The sequence below is a fragment of the Fukomys damarensis genome, unplaced genomic scaffold, assembly GCF_012274545.1.
Source record: "Fukomys damarensis isolate Sample0158 unplaced genomic scaffold, DMR_v1.0_HiC HiC_scaffold_19, whole genome shotgun sequence".
Taxonomy (NCBI): domain Eukaryota; kingdom Metazoa; phylum Chordata; class Mammalia; order Rodentia; family Bathyergidae; genus Fukomys; species Fukomys damarensis.
The window spans coordinates 9,450,227-9,466,494 of NW_022900931.1; the positions used below are offsets into that span (position 1 = coordinate 9,450,227).

Below are 16,268 nucleotides of genomic sequence, written 5' to 3' on the forward strand. Positions count from 1 at the left end.
ATAAGAAATAAGAAAAAGAATGAGCTGGGCGTGGTGGCGCACACCTGTAATCCCAGCACTCAGGAGGCTGAGGCATGAGGATTGCTGTGAGTTCAAGACCAGCCTGGGCTACATAGTGAGTTCCAGGTCAGTCTCAACTACATAATGAGACCCTGTCTTTAAAAAAAAAAAAAAGAAAAGAAAAGAAAAAGAAAAAGATTGAAGCCACCTCAGAAAAAAGCAGAGCAGAGACCACATTTCTAGTGCTTTTGAACACCTGGATCCAGCCATACCTAAAGTCACATTCTTTTAGACATTATATTTATGTGAGTCATTCTTTTCATGTCCATTCAGTTTCTGTTTCTTGCACCTTAAAGGCCCTAACCCCACTAGCTGTGAGGTGATGTAGTCAAAGCATGCAGCATAGCACATCCTGGCTGCTCTGTAACTACATAGGAATCTTTACTCTTATTAAGACAAAGGGTTCTAAAGTAAGCCCTGCCCAGGGTCCTGGCCAGTGAGACATCTACTGAGGGACCCAGGCCATCACCATACCCATGGCCACAGGGACCATCCCAGCAGAAGGACTCACCCTCCTTTCTTTGGCCTGCTGTGCCTCCTCTCACAGGGGACCTGGTGACCCTCCAGGCACTGTCAGCTCTTGGCCCCTCCTGGGTCCTCCGAGGGATCATCACGGTGAGCTCGTCCTGGCTGGGGACTTCGTCCCACCTCTCAACAGCGTGCCAGTCCTGCCAGGAAAGGGAGTGAAATGCTTATTATTGGGAGAAGACGGTCAAGGACCTATACTCTCAGCCTGAGGGTGGATGGTCTCAGGGGACCTGGCCTTTAAAGGCACTTGCTGTATGCCTGGCAGTGTGCAGGTTCATGGCAGGAGGTCCCTTCCACCAACACTGGGAAGGAGAGCGTCCACTGAGACCCAGAAGGGGGCCTAAGTCACACAGCCCGGAACTGTGGGTTCTGATCCCAACCCCACCACTGTCCAGCTGTGTGGCCAGCAAGTGGCTCCCTCTCATCCCCAAACAGGCCATAATAGTCTCTAGATCAGAAGGTGGGAGGAGCCTTCCCGTCCTTTGTACAGTGCCAGCCACACGGTGTGTGCCCAGGCTAGGTGGTTTTAGTTCTGTTTGGTTTTTTAGACGGATTCTCACTATACAGCCACACACTAGCCTTGGACTTGTTATGTAGCCCAGGCTGGCCTCAAATGTGCAATGCTCCTGTTTCAGCCTCCAGAGTGCTGGGATTTATCAGGCACAGCTACAGGCCAGGTGACTCATGCTGAGCCCCTCACTTCTGGTCACTTTCCTCTGTGGGGAGGGCTGGCTCTCACAGGGTGGGCCTGGCTCGCCTTCCCAGTGACAGCCCCTCTAAGCATCATGCTGAGGGTAGCCCCAGTCCCTCCCAGCCCTGCCCCTGGCTCTGGGACTCAGTGCCAGCACTGGTCACGGGCCCAGCAGTGTGACCCAAGGTTTAGCCGGTCTTTTCAGTGGAGGCCACGCCTAACACGCAGGCCTCTGTGACCCGAGAGTGCTTGGCAGTAGAAGCCGGCAGGTGACTCATCCAAGCTCCCTGTCACCTGAAACCCCCTCCTCCACCTTCCGGAGACTCCTGCCCCTCGGGATGGTCAGGCTCAGTTTCCTGCTGTGAGAGGCTCTACCCTGCTCCAGAGGTTTAGGGATCCCAGGACTAGGGATGGAGGAGTGAGCTACTCTTATCACCCTGGCCCTGTCTCTGGCCCCCAACTCACCACAGAAGATGAGTTGCTCGTATCATCAGGGGTGTCACTGTCGGGGCCAGAGCTGGTGTCAAAGCTGGGGCTCTTGTCACAACTGTCACACAGAGAGGAAGCCGGGCTTTCCAAATAGAGCACTGCCTCGAGGTCCCCACGCCCACTCCCGAGAATGGCTTTGGGGCCCTCGTCAGAGAGCCCTGCTGTGCAGGACGAGTCCCTGGGGGGAGAAACAGACCCATGACTTTCCCCAAGGAAGTAACAGGGGATCAGGGAGAAACCCCTGCCCCAGCCAGATACATACAACACACACACATGGGGGCACACACACATGCACTCCACAGGTGCCAGGAATCGGCCTGCTCCTGCAGCAGCAGACCCATGACTTTCCCAAGGAAGTAACAGGGGATCAGGGAGAAACCCCTGCCCCAGCCAGATACATACAACGCACACACATGGGGGCACACACACATGCACTCCACAGGTGCCAGGAATCGGCCTGCTCCTGCAGCATGGGAAGCCACGCTGAGGTCCCCAGAGCGGGGCTCTTTGGATGGATGAAGAACTATGGCTCAGAGAGGTCAAGACTCCGGCCAAGGTCAAGAGCTACAAAAGAGCAGAGCTGGGCTGTGAACCGGATCAACCCAGACCCCGGCCCTCTGTCATCGGAGGAGGGGTGGGGACCCCAAGCTCAGTATGACTTGGGGGATAGGCTCCTGCTAGGCTGGTGGGGATGTGGCCTGGCTTCTAGCTGGCAGTATCCCCAAAGGGACCCACAGATTGGCCCAATAATGGCAGTGGGTGATGGCCACAGAAGAGTTCTGTGGACAAAAAGGTTGGGGACGTATTACATATTTCTTTAGCTCTTCTGTCTAAATTTCACGATGCCACCTGCAAACTAAATGCTCGAAGTCCTGAGGAAAAATGGTCAACTCCATTTATCCCACACTGTCTGAAACATATTTGGTGGCAGTTTAATAGCAGAGTCTCCTTTCTTTCTTTCTTTCTTTCTTTCTTTCTTTCTTTCTTTCTTTTTCTTTCTTTCTTTCTATACTGGGGATCAAACTCAGGTCCTTGTGCTTGCAAAGCAGGTGGTGGAGCCACTAAGCTAAATCCCTAGCCTGAGCTTTCTTTTTAAAAACTGAATCAAGGGCCTTTGCATTGAGCAAAATAGGGTCTCACTAAGTCACTAAGTTGCCCAGGCTGTGCTTGGACTTATGATTCTTGTGCTTCAGCCTCCCAGAGTGCTGGGATTACAGGTGTGCACCACCACACCTCGATAGCAGAACTGGTTTTTTTTGTTTGTTTGTTTGTTTTTTAAATAATCCTGCCCTATAAGGAGCACACATTCCCAAAGTAATTTGATTTGATTCAAAGCCCTCACACCTTTTTTGGGGGAATCAAATCCAGGCCTCAAACATGTGCTGCCACTCAGCCACACCCCTCTACCCCCAGCCCCAGACTCAACCCCTCTTACTTCGTGAACAGGGAAAATGAGGCATAGAAAAGTGCAATGCCCTGCCCAAGGTCCCACAGCCCATGGGAGACACATGTGGATCTGGGACCCAGGTCTGTGGACCCTCAGGCCAAGGCCTCCTGCGGTCCCATGACTCGGAAGAGGGTTCAGGCCAGTACAGGCTTGTGGTGGAGGGACCCAAAGCCTGGAAGGGCAGGGGTGACAGCAGGTGCCCCGGATGAGGGGACTGTGGGCTCTTAAAGCAGCACAAAGGGAGCCAGGAATGTGACAGCTGCTCACACCTACTGGAATGGCTGAGCCAGGTCCTGGGGAGTCGGAGGGAGGGCAGAACCTTCAGGAAAGCCAGTGAAGTGCTAGGGACAGTAAGCTCAGAGACTCAGCAGCAAAAGGGGGCGGTCCAATCTGAGTTCTCACAGGTGGGCCTGAGGAGGATGCCCGCTGCCGGCCTGTGCCCAAAATGCCTGGTCTGAGCACATGACCCATGCCAGCAGCCACCAGACAGATGCTGGGACCTTGCAGGGGTAGGGTGGAGAGGTGAAAGCACCCTTCCCTGGGCTCTGGGGCTCTACCCACCTCTCCGGCCCCTGCCTGAGGCCCGGGCCCACCACAGGCTGGCAGGTGGAGGCTGCAGTGCTGAGCGTGTCCTCAGGGGCAGGCGGACAGCAGGGCAGGTCGCAGTAGGGTACCTCGGCACTTGGAGGGCTCCCTGGCTCCTTGGAGAGAGGAGGCAGCTCAGGCCCACGTGGGGTCCCCTCCCCTCACAGCCCTCCCAAGGGCGGGGTGGGATCTCCAGACATCTCCTCCTGGGATCTCACCCGCTCACCTGCTCAAGGAGAGCTGCCGTAGGGCTGGAAGGGCCCTTTGGACCTGAGCTGGGGGCTGGCAGGGGTCTTGGTGGGCGCTTGTGGACAAGTGTATATATGGGCGGGCTTAGGTGCAGGTACTGGTGTTCATAAAGGCCCGTGTGCCTGGGCATGTATGCACACAGGCATGGAAGTGAGTGTGCAAACACGCATGCGCGTGTAAGCAGGCCCGTCAGGGACTCCTGCACATTTCTGCAAATGTCAAAAGTTCACTTAGGAGCGTATGCACATGTGTGTACCTGAGAACGTGAGGTACCCACGGCTGGGGATTTAGCTCAGCGGTTCTACCACCTGCCTGGCAAGCACAAGGACCCAAGTTCGATCCCCAGTACCAAAAAAAAAAAAAGAATGTGAGGCACCCAGAAGGGCCCCATAAAGTATCAGTGGTGCCCTGAGTCCAACGGGAGGAAGGACGATTACACCAGCCTGGAGCACAGGGAGTCTGAGGGAGGCAGAGCCAGCCTAAGGAGGAGATGGGAAAGAGTGACCCTGGGGGAGATATTTGCCTCTCCCAGCCCCAGGGGTGACGATAGGCCCTTCAGCTCTTGGCTCCTGTCTCCCTCCTGCCCGTGCAAGGCCACACCTGTGAGGCTGGTGCCCAGCTCATGGGGGAATGGCTGCTCGCCTCCAGGAAGGCTCCCCCACTCCCCCCACCTGTTGGAGTGGCAGGGCCCTCCCCTGATGGTGGGAGACCGGGGCATGGCACCCTGCGTCCCGCCTCCTCTCAGATTACCTGGGCAGCACGCTCCAAAGGCAATGGTGGTAGCTGGCGGCTGTCAGCGCCCTCGTCCCCGGGGGGCTCCGACTCAGGTCCCCGCACTGCCGCCCTCCCAGGCCCGACTCTGGGCCGTGGTGGTGGCACCAGCAGAGGCAGTGGAAACCCTAGAGGGCCGGCTTCAGGAGCAGGGGCCCCTCATTACTGTTTCATAAGCCAAGGCCCAGCCAAGAACAATGCGGGACATGAAACCCAGGAATCTGATCCCAGCCGCTCACCTGAGAGGCAGGCCGGGTGGGAGCCTGGGCACCAGCTCCCTGGGGACCCTGGAGCCCAGAGTCCAGGGCCGAGGCTGCAGCCTGGCCAGTGCCCTGTGGGCAGAGCTTCCTCAGGATCCCCGTAGGCCGCCAATGGCTGGGCTGAGGATGGGTCTGGGTGTCCACAGCAACATCCAGGCTGGGAGGCCTGCCTAGGTTTGGTTTCACCCCGTGCCCTGCAGCCAGATTCTGATCAGGGCCCAGCAGCAGGAGGTGTCAGATCCACAGCCGGTCCTGGCACCATGGCCACCCAGGGGACAGGACAGCATGAGAAAGGAGCAGCTTGCCAGGGGACCCGGCCCAGGAGGACAGAGAGCCTGACACATACCTCAGTTTCAGCCCGGCCCTGTCATGCCCACACCCAACTCAACCTATCCTCAGTCCCCAGCTCTGATTTCCTGTCTGGCGGTCAGCGTGGGCCCTGGCCCTATGCAGGCCTGGGTTCGGTCCTGGCTCCTCCACATCCCAGCTGAGTGACCTGGCTCAGAGGTTTCCCTCTCTGAGCCCTGTTGTCTTGGAAATAGAGGCAGAAGGGTGACCAAGACCTTGGCCAAGTGACTCATCCTGTTTGTGCCTCAGTTATGTTTATGTGTAAAACTGGCATGATAGGAGCCCCCTTCCAGGGTGTTAAGGGAATTAAATGAGCTGGTATTGCTTAGAACAGCTTACAGTAACATCTGGTCTGTACATCTTAAATATAATAAATGATGAAAAAACATTAAATTGAATTGTATGCATATTAAATTGGTAGAATAATGGCAAATACAATTAAAAATAAATCAAGGGCCGGGGATTTAGCTCAGTGGCACTGTGCTTCACAAGGGCAAAGTCCTGAGTTTGATCCCTGGTACAAAAAAAAAAAAAAAAAAAAAAAAAAAAAAAAAAAGAATAAATAAATTGAGCCAGGGATGGTGATGCACGACTGTCATCCTAGCATTTTGGGAGGCTAAGGCAGGAAAATCAAAAGTTTGGGTCATACCAAGATGGATTATGTAAAGGTACAAATTTCCAATGATGAATGTCATTACATTGTATAGCTTAAATGTACCAATAAAATCGATTAATTAAAAAAAAAGTTTGGGTCTTGCCTGGGCAACTTATCAAGACCTTGTCTCAAAATAAAAAATAAAATAAAAATTTAAAGGGCTAGGAATACAGTTCAATGTGAAGGCCCTAGGTTCAATCTCCAGTGCGGCAACCAATCAACTGAAAAGGGAGGTATGGGGCTGGCCTAGGGTCCCCTCCCTCCCTCTGAGCCCTCAGGAGACTTGTGACCAGTCAGGGCCAAGTGACATCCAGGGCCCACCCCTCACCCACTCCTGGCCTCTAGGGGATCTGGCCCTGAGCAGAGCAGGGGCAGGGCTTCCTGAAGCTGTAGCTCACCAGGCATTTTGCTGACCAGCTGGGAAAGAGCCAGTCATTCTTGGAGGGGAGAGAGGACACCCTGGGCTATTTCTGCACATTCTAGGGTAGCTGAAGATGCCAGACTGGGATCCAACCCTGCTTCTTAGCACCCCGGTGTGAGAAGGGATCCAGTGAGAACTGCTCAGCTTGGTCAAGGATGTACAATGCCTGCCCCCTCTGCGGATAGAACCCGGGGGGCGCTGAGCCCCATTATCAGATCTTCTCTTTTTAAAATATTTTTTGTACCAGGGATCAAACTCAGGATTTGTGCTTGCCAGGCAGGCATGGTGTAACGGACCTAAATCCCTCTTTTTAAAATTTTGACACAGCGTCTTATTAAAGTATCCAGGATGGCCTTGAACTCACGATGTTCCTTCCTTAGTGTCCTGAGTAGCTGGGATTACAGGCTTTCACTACAGCACCTGGCAGGGGGATTTTGTTGTCATCGTTTTATTTTTTGAGACAGGGTCGTGCTGTGTAATTCAGGCTGGACTTGAATTCACTATGTAGCCCAGGCAGGCCTTGAATTTGTTATAATCACCCTGCCTCAGCCTCCTGAGTGCTAGAATTACAGGAGTGCACCACCACACCTGGCTCAACAGGGAATACTTTTTTTTTTTTTTTTTTTTTTTTTTTTTTTTTTTTTTTTTATTTTGGTTTTTTGAGACAGGGTCTCACTATGTAGTTGAGACTGACCTGGAACTCACTATGTAGCCCAGGCTGGTCTCGAACTCACCGCAACTCTCCTGCCTCAGCCTCCCGAGTGCTGGGATTACAGGAGTGCGCCACCACGCCTGGCCTAGGGAATACTTTTAAACACACAGAATTTTTTGATTTTCTGTTTGACTCCCTTGATTATAGGAACAGCTAGGTATGCTGGCACATCCTATAATCAAGCATTCTTGGGAGGCTGATGCAAGAGGATCATAAATTTGAGCCAAGCCTAGGCAATTAAAGTGAATTAATGAGACCCTGTCTCAAAATAAAAACTTAAAGGAGTGGGCTGCATGTGTCACTCAGTGTGAAAGCCCAGGGTTCCATCTCCAGGTATCACAAAAACAAACAAAAAGATAGGATCAAGTGGGGCCAAAGTTCCAGAGTCCCTGGAGGAAGACCTAGCTAAACTTGGTTCTGTGCACACTGGGTGTGGTAATGCACAAACGCAATCCCAGCACTCCAGGGTCAGAGGCAAGAGGATCGCTGCAAGTTCCAGGCCAGCATGAACTACAGAGGGAGATGCTGTCTCAAGGAAAACAAAACAAAACAACAATAACAACAAAACCCTTGGTTCTCAGGAGACCTGGAGAGATGGGAGAGAGGACAACCCTACCTCCTCAGCAGCTCCCAAAGCCGGGCACCTGGTTCCTCGGGGCAGCACAGGAGGAATCCACCGACATTCCTTCCCTACCTAACCTTGGCGCATCAGGTGATGGGGCCCAGAGTGGTGGCCGGGTGGGCAGGGAGCGGGACAGAAAGTCCTGTAGAGGTCCCTGCCATCTTCTGGGGCCAGGCCTAATTGTTTTTTAAATCTTTTTTTTTTCCCTCCTGGGTCTAGAGGATGGAATCCAGGGCCTAGGATGGACGGACGTGCTAGGCAAGGGCTCTGCCACTGAGCCACACCCCAGCCTAGGGGCGGTGATCCCATCGGGTGCACAGGGAACTGTGTCTCCTGGAGTTGGCCCTCGGTCCTGCCCCCACTCGCCCTCAGTGTCAGCAGCCCTCAGGGGAGGCATCCGACAATGGCAAGCTAAGGATCTGATCCCGAAACCATCTCTCCCTGTCCAGGATGGAGCTGGGTCTGCCTGCTGTGACCGGTGGTTCTGAGCTGACTCCTCCGGGTGCCAGGCCCTGGTTCCATCCTCATCTCCCAGGGAAAAACGTCCTGATTCCCGGGTCTCCCCAATTCTCACCCATAAGCAAGACTTTTGCCAGTGCCAGATCCTGATGGTGGGGGAGGCTTTGTCTCCTGTCACACTCCCACCCCAAGTGGAGGCCTGGGCCATAGATAACCTCCTGGCCTCTGTACTGGGTCACACTCACCGTGCCCATCACAGCGACTATGAAGACTGCAGAGTGGTCTCATGAGCACTCCCTGGTTTAAAATCCTTAGCAGTTCCCCACGATTCTCAGGATAAAATCCAAAGTCCTCAACTTGTCCCTGAAGCCCCCCTGGCCCTGTCACTTACCCTCATGCTACTTGCTATTCTCTTATGAAATTTATTACAGCCAGGGTGAAGTTATCATCTGGACGATTACTTTCTCTTTTTTTGGGGGGTCGGGTACCAGGGATGGAACTCGGGACCCTGCACTTGCAAGGCAGGCAGTGGCACCGAGCTAAATCCCGGGCCCCTATAGACGATTACTTTCTTACTCCCCACTTCCCTTGTTGCCCTCCAGCCTCAAGAAGCCAGGGATGTGTTTGTCTTTATCACTATTCCCCTGCACCCTGCACAGCACCCGCACATTTTCAGCACTTATTCAACATACAGAAAAATGTGTGATGACTCAAGCTCTCAGGTGGGGGACAGCGGGCCCTAGGCTGGACCTCAGGCCCCTCTGGATCCAGGCTCCTCCCGCCCCATGCTGGGAGAAGGTCCTGTGTTGGGAGCTGGACACAGAGGCCTCTCCAGCATCTGTTTCCTGAGCTCGGGGCGAGGGAAGGGGAGCTGTCATTGGAGGTCTCAGAATCTCAGGTAGAAAGGAATCTCTAAGGGGTCTGTAGTTGTCAGGAAGGGGGAAGAGAAGAAACTACACAGAGGGGTTGAACTCAGGACCTTGCACTTAGGAGGCAGGCAGAGGCACCACCGAGCTAAATCCCCCACCCAAAACACCCAACCCTTACAATTGAAAGTGAGAGCAATTCTTTTTTTTGAGGGGGGCACCAGGGATCAAACTTGGGACCTTAAGTTTGTGAGGCAGGCAGTGGAACCACGAGGCTAAATCCCCAGCCCATAGATTTCTTCTTTCATTTCTACCCTCTGAACATGATCTTTTGTTTGCTTTGTTTTTTTGAGACAGGGTCTCACTATATAGTTGAGACTGACCTGGAACTCACTATGTAGCCCAGGCTGGTCTCGAACTCACAGCGATCCTCCTGCCTCAGCCTCCCTAGTGTTGGGATCATAGGCGTGCGCCACCACACCCAGCCTGAACATGATCTTAATTTTCTGTTTATGGTGATGATGTAAAGGTTTGTTTCATATAAGTGAAAAGAGGATGTTGATTTTGGGTCTCATGGTGTTGTGGCTCAGTGGCAGAATATGTGCTTAGCATTCACAAGGCCCTAGGTTCGATCCCCAGCACCCTATAAAAGGATGCTGATTGAAACAATATAGTAATAGATGAGATGAGACTGCAGTAAGCAGGAGGATGGTGATGGAAGACTGGGAAATATTAACAAGGTCCACTCACCACATTTTACAGGTAGGAAAACTGGACCAATGACCAGGAGAAAGCACCTGGCTTCATCTGCAAGTTCATGCCCCATTCCAGACTGCCCCGGAAAGCAGGCCCACCTGGTGCCTTGCTCGGTGGCCCTCCTCTGGGTGGAAGCAGTTTTGACAGCGGCTCTGGGAAGGCACGCTGGTCTTCAAGGGTTCACACGGTGCCTTCGCAGCCATCTCCTCCATATTGGTAAACCAGGCCAGAGCAGCTCCCACAACCTGCTAATGACTCTGCAGGGAGGACCCAGGTCTGGGCAAGGAGCAGATAACTGGCTGGATAACTCAGCTCCAGTTTCCCCACTCCAGACAAGGACCAAGATACAAGGTTATCCATCCACTCATCAGTTTATCCACGCACTCAGCAAACACTACAATGCCTACTAAGCACCCAGATACACTGCCAAGCATTTGATGTGTGATTTCTCGTACTTACTGCAGCGTTGTTTAAAGTGTGTTCTAATGACCCTACATTACATTCTTCTGGGTTGCTCATAAGAATGCAGATTTCCAAGCAGGTATGGTATTGCATGCCTATAGTCCCAGCTACTTAGGAGGCTGAGGCAGGAGGATCACTTGGGCCTTGGAGTTCAGAATCAACAGGGCAACAAATAAGACCACTTTGTCTCTAAAAAAAAGAAACAAACAAAAAACAAAGCAGATTTTGCATTCTTTCTCCTGATCCACCCAGTCGGACTCTCCAGGCACAAGGCCTGGGAATGTGCTGTTTAAACAAAGTCCCTAGCCTCAGTGATTCCAATGCACTCCAAAATGTGGCTGCCTCTGCCTGATAGCACCTTGGTATTGCAGTTTAAATTAATGGCAATTTCAGATCAGGCAGCTAAGGCTCAGAGAGGTTCCTTAACACCCAAGGCCACACTGCTGAGCTAGATTGAAATCCGGTCTTTGGTAGGTATGGTGGCTCACACCTGTGCTCCCAAAAGGCTGAGGCAGGAGAATGGAGTGTTTGAGGCCAGCCTGCTCTGCACAGTGAGACCCTATCCCCAGAAAAACCAACCAGTCAACCAACCAAAACCAAATCCAGGTCTGTGTGCCTCCTACTCTCGGAGTTGGAAGGGAGGGACATAGGGTCAAAGTGCCAACTCACACAGGTCCCTTGAGAAACAGCGGGTAAGCAAAGGCTGGCCAGGTATTCCCAGAGTTGAGGTCAAAGTCTTAGACAAAAGCCAGGCGTGGTGGCGCACACCTGTGATCCCAGCATTCAGGAGGCTGAGGCAGGAGGATTGCTGAGTTCGAGACCAGCCTGGGCTACATAGTGAGTTTCAGGTCAGACTCAACTACATAGTGAGACCCTGTCTCAGAAAACAAAAGAAAAATCTTAGACAAAAATGTCTGTGACAGAGCTTAGCCAATGAGAAACCCTGTTGTTGTCTTGACCTGAGCCAGGGCTCCAAGGTCCAAGCCCTGAGTGACTTAAGGATCCCCCATTCACACGGAGTCCTGGCGGGGCAGGCACCCAACATTCCCAACACACAAACACCTACCACACCCGGGCCCTCCCCTACCCATCCTGCCTGGAGAATTTCTTCCAAAACTCCCAAAGCTGAGGCTTTGTCACCAATCTCAACAGAGCGCTGAGGAATTTCGCATCCTCCCCAGGGGCATCGAGGGGAAAGCTCCAGCTCCTTTACCTGGAGAGGGGCGCCCCGAGGGGTCAAGGCACGATGAGATGTGGCATCGCCCGCCCCTCGTTGGCACCAGGGTCACCAATCCTTCCTCGGAGGTCATCTCCCCACCTCGTTTCCCTGCCCACCAACCTGGGCGGTGCTTTTCCGTCTGGACACATAAAAGAGCAACGCCTTGGACAGAGAGCCGCCGCCCTTCTCCCTGGGGACGGGGGTGGGGGGAGACACTCTACTCCACGTGACCCTTGCTGCTCCTGTTTCCTCCCCCAACACCCCAACAAGTTGGCAGAATCCTTCCCTGAAATACGTGTTAGTTGTGGAAATAATAACGAAAAACCTTCAGCAGATGCGGATGCCCCGCCCGGAGGATGGACCCCATCCTGCCCTGCAGCCAATTCCTCCCGGTATCCTACCCCTCCCTCGGTCTTCCCTCCCCGCCTGCTCTTTCTGCCACCCCGTACTACACTAACCTCGGCTCGGGTTTCCAAGCGCCTGGGCTGTGGCTGTGGGAGTGCCAGGGTCACGGCCTCTTTTTTTTAACAATGAATCAAAACGTTGCCCGGGAGTTGGGCGGGAGACCACGCCCCTGCGGCTCTCGCATAGGCTCTCTCTAAGAGCTTCATTTACATGAAGACTGTGGGATTGGGCAAGCGGAGGATAAGGGGCGGGGCGGAGGCGGGCGGTGCCCAGATGCTTTAGAGCGCGGGTCTCGCCGCCGCACGCTTAGCCTGGGCGGCCCCCATCCCTGGCCCAGACGGTGTCCCAGGGGTCCTGCAATTGCTAGCAGGGCGGATCTGGCCTCTTCTCACTCTTCCGTTGCTTCACTCAAGCTCCAATTCGCTAGGCTGGCTTTAGCCGGGACCTTGGTCTAGAAATGCAACCTTCGTGCTTGTTTGCCGGATAAAAGTATCTTCTAGGATGAAGAAAAACAGTTTCAAGTAAAAAGCAAGATGTGAGCTGGGCAGTTGTGACCCCAGCACTCCGGGAGGCTGAGGCAGGAGGATCAAAATTTCGAGCCCAGCTTGGGCAATTTAGCAATCTAATGAGATCCTGTATCAAAATAAAAAATAAAAGGGTTGGGGATATAGCTCAGTCGGAAGGCCCTGGATTCAAACTCCAGTAAAAATAAATAAGAAGAGCTTAGGCACCTGCTACATGCTGAACGGATGCACAGTACTAAAGCCGAACTACTGTGTTAGTATTCCAGACGGGGCCTCCAGGACCAGCAGCCATGTCTGCCCAGGGTCTTCAGTATTCCACACACTTCTATTTCCACTGCTTTGGAATCACAAACGCGCCCCTCCACACACAACTGGCTCTTTTAAGGGCCCATTTATTTGGCACTGTCTACACGGCAGCTTCTATTCCAGATCTTCACGCCCTTAAAGACACAGCTGTAACCTGTAGCACCAAGTGCCAAGGTCTTCATTTCACATCAGCTGAAGATCAGAGAGGTTAATTTACTTACGTGCTTGTGGGCTGGGGATTTAGCTCATTGGTTCCTCTGCCTTCCTCCCAAGTGCAAGGTCCTGAGTTTGATCCCCGGTACCAAAAAACAAACAAAACAAAACTTACTTGTTTGCCAGTGTCACACAGCTTAGTAAGTGGCAGAGGCGGGGCTCGAACACTTTTATTTACTAATTTACTGGTGCATGTGAGGGGCATGGCATGGGGGGAAGAAAATGTGAATAACATGTGGCTCCTTCCAGGGTGAGGTCCCATTGGCTTGTAGGAGAGACAAACCCTTAAGCAGGTCAGAGAAGCTGAGCATGGAACTGGCTAAAACACAGCTTCTGAACAAGGACAATGAGCTTCCTGTTTCATCTCCTCCTGTAAGCAAGACAGAGAGGCCAGTGACAGCATGTTCAACGTCTGGCTGGGTGACCTGGAGATTTCTGTCCCTCTCTCAGCCTGGGACAGACTGGATATTTGGGTGCCTAGTTCAGGGTGTGGCCGCAGCACTCTTCCCCACCAATCAGTAAACCCTGAACCAATTCAGGATGTCCCCTCCGACAGCCTCATCCACCAAGTATCCACCAGGCGTCCACCTCGTCAGCTGTGTGTGCTGAGCGTGCGTCTGGCACAAAAGCCCACATCTGCCTGTGTGGTGCTTATGTTAATGGAGAAAAACCCACCCAAGCTGAGATCGGCCAGCGAACATGCAGCATGCTGCACACACAAGAAGAAAGTGGAGAAAGGGAAAGCGCAGGTGGGCAGGGAAGGCACACTGAGGTGGCTGGTGACGCTGGACAGAGACCAGAGCAGTGTCTCGGCTGGCTGAGGGGTCAGAAGGTGAGGCTGGGTGGAGAGCAGGAGGGGCAGGTGGAGGAGTGGAAGGGCCTGGCGAGTGCCTGAGCTCTCTCCTTGGCCGTGGAGCTGCCGGGATGGTCCCCTTGTGCTTGTTGTTTTTTCTTTTTCCAGTACCGGGGGTCAAACGCAGGACCTTGAGCTTGTGAGGCAGGCATGGTGCCACTGAGCTCCATCCCCGGCCCTTGGATGGGCCCCTTGTGACACAGGAGGAGGGTGGGTGGCAGGCAGCAGCTGGAGCTGAGGAGGAGAGGACTGAGAGGCGCGGGGCGGAGGGGCTAAGGGGGCAGTGGGAGGAAGTCTTATCTCGTTCTTAGTAACCCAGGCGGTAGTAGCCCGCTTTGCCCAGACTGTAGGCACCCTCCCAGTGCATGCTTGTGACGGTGCCAGCCATCAAGCAGCTCCGTATCCCGTCATCTTACTGGGGAGGGGGCTTGAGCCCAGGGCCTTTACACTGAGCTCTATCCCTCGTACCTTATTAAATTTTTATTTTGAGACAGGGTCTCCCTAAGTTGCTAAGTTACCCAGGCTGGGCTTGAACTTGTGATTCTCCTGCCTCAGCCTCCATATTACCAAAGGGAAACTCAGGCTCAGTGAATGGTCACTCCATGACAGTCTGGTGTAAGAAGTACCCTCCAGAGCTCTGAGGGCTGGCTCGGGGGTTCGAGGTGGCAGCCAGGGCAGAGCCAGCACTTGATACCATGGAGTTGCACCCTCAAATCCCCCTTCTCTTCTAAGGATTCTGAATGTGTTCATCTCCACACCTTCGCTCCTGCGCTGTCTGTCCGCCTCAGCTGCCCACCCTGTTCTCAGAGATCTGGGACAGGGGAGTGATTTCTGATAGTCCTGGCCCGGCTGTACCCTGCTGTGTCCCCTGGTAGGGAGACACAGTCATACCAGCCTGCAGGCCCACAAGCCTGTGGGAGAAGCTGAGACCCTGGCCAGGCAAGGTAGAGGTGTGGGGCCTATGGGCCCATGAAGCAGGGGCAGGCGGACAGGGTTCTACCTGGGTCTTCTGGGCTGACTCCAGGCCCATGGCTACCTAAGAAGTGAAGGTCCAACATGGCCAGGCTTGCTTTCCTGGAGGAGCCAGATTGTTGTTGCTGTTCTTCTTTTGTTTGTGGTACCTCGGATCGAACTTGGGTCCTCAAGCTTACGAGTCAGGTGGCGGAACCACTGAGCTAAATCTCTGGCCCAAAGGCTCGCTTTCTTTCTTTCTCTCTCATTTTTTTTGGGGGGTGCCAGGGTTTGAATTTGGGTCCTCAAGCTTACGAGACAGGCAGTGGAACCACTGAACTAAAACCTCTGGCCTGTATTGTTTTGCTTTTGAGACAGGGTCTCACTATGCAGGCCAGGCTGGACTACACTCACTCACTATGGGGCCCAGGGTGGCCTTGAATTCACAGTGATCCTCCTGCTTCAGCCTCCCCAGGACTGGGGTTACAGGCTTGTGCCACCATGCCCAGCAAATGAATTTTTTGTACTGGGGATTGAACGCAGGACCTTGCACTTGCGAGGCAGGTGGCAGAACCACTGAGCTAAATCCCCGCCCCTAAATATTGTTGTTAAATCAAATTGTTTTGAAACACTGTGAGTAAATCCGAACTAACCTCCAGGCCTTTTCTTCTGTGCAGAGGATCTCTGAAAAGGTCGATTTTCATTCCCTCATGATGGTTCAAATGCTCCCTCCTCAGGAAGTCCTCCTGGGATCTGCGGAGATGCTGTGCAGGACTAGAGTTTCTCACAGGTGTCTTTCACCTGTGGACCAGATGATAATCACAACTGGCTTTGGGCACTTCCAGTCTGCCAGTAATCCCTCCACACTGCCACCAGGGAGAGGGCTCTAAAATGACAGACCCCTCCCCAGGGTGAGGCCAGGTCCTCAGCTTGGAGTCGCTTCCTCCTCCCCTGACCCTGTCTGCCCCTTGTCCCCCGACCCCCTCCAGTCCATGTGGAGTCATTTTTCAAGGCTGGCGACCAGGGTCACCCCGTTTAGGAAGCTCTCCAGGATCCCCTGCTGTGTCACACTGTACAGATGTCTGCCCGCTGCCTCCAGGGGGCGTCCGTGTGTCCTTCTGCTCCAGGAGAGGTGGAGGACCATGTCTCATCAGCCACCCCCATTACTTCCTCTGAGATTCTTTCTCCTCTGTCAAATGGAGCCGACGCACACACGTGATGCTGTTGTGCGCTAGTATGTAATTGTCTGCCATAACCACAGTGCTCGATAAAAGCTGTGGGCAGTCCTTTTTTCCTTTTTTGTAGAACTGAGGACTGAACTCAAGGCCTCAAGCCTGAAAGGAAACCGCTGTATCAAAGAGCGACATTCCTAGTTGTTGGTTTTGTTGGTTTTAAACAAGGTCTTTTGATGTACTT

General features: G+C 53.4%; 1 protein-coding gene across 6 annotated transcripts in view; it reads right to left on the reverse strand.

Annotated features, from left to right (window-relative positions):
- Triobp (TRIO and F-actin binding protein) overlaps nucleotides 1-12,111 on the reverse strand; it is a 55,707-nt gene extending 43,596 nt beyond the window's left edge. For 3 of the 6 annotated variants that reach the window (XM_033766239.1, XM_033766234.1, XM_033766240.1), the window contains exons 1-5: nucleotides 12,059-12,111; nucleotides 10,018-10,570; nucleotides 3,777-3,916; nucleotides 1,745-1,946; nucleotides 572-728 (exon numbers count right to left, since the gene is read on the reverse strand). In XM_033766239.1, the coding sequence (XP_033622130.1) occupies nucleotides 572-728; nucleotides 1,745-1,946; nucleotides 3,777-3,916; nucleotides 10,018-10,131 (613 nt within the window). In that variant the 5' untranslated portion in view covers nucleotides 10,132-10,570; nucleotides 12,059-12,111. Of the gene's footprint in view, nucleotides 1-571; nucleotides 729-1,744; nucleotides 1,947-3,776; nucleotides 3,917-10,017; nucleotides 10,571-11,594; nucleotides 11,689-12,058 lie in introns of those variants that run through there. The other 3 variants (XM_033766236.1, XM_033766238.1, XM_033766235.1) reach the window with 3 other exon arrangements.
- Nucleotides 12,112-16,268: the final 4,157 nt, after the last annotated feature.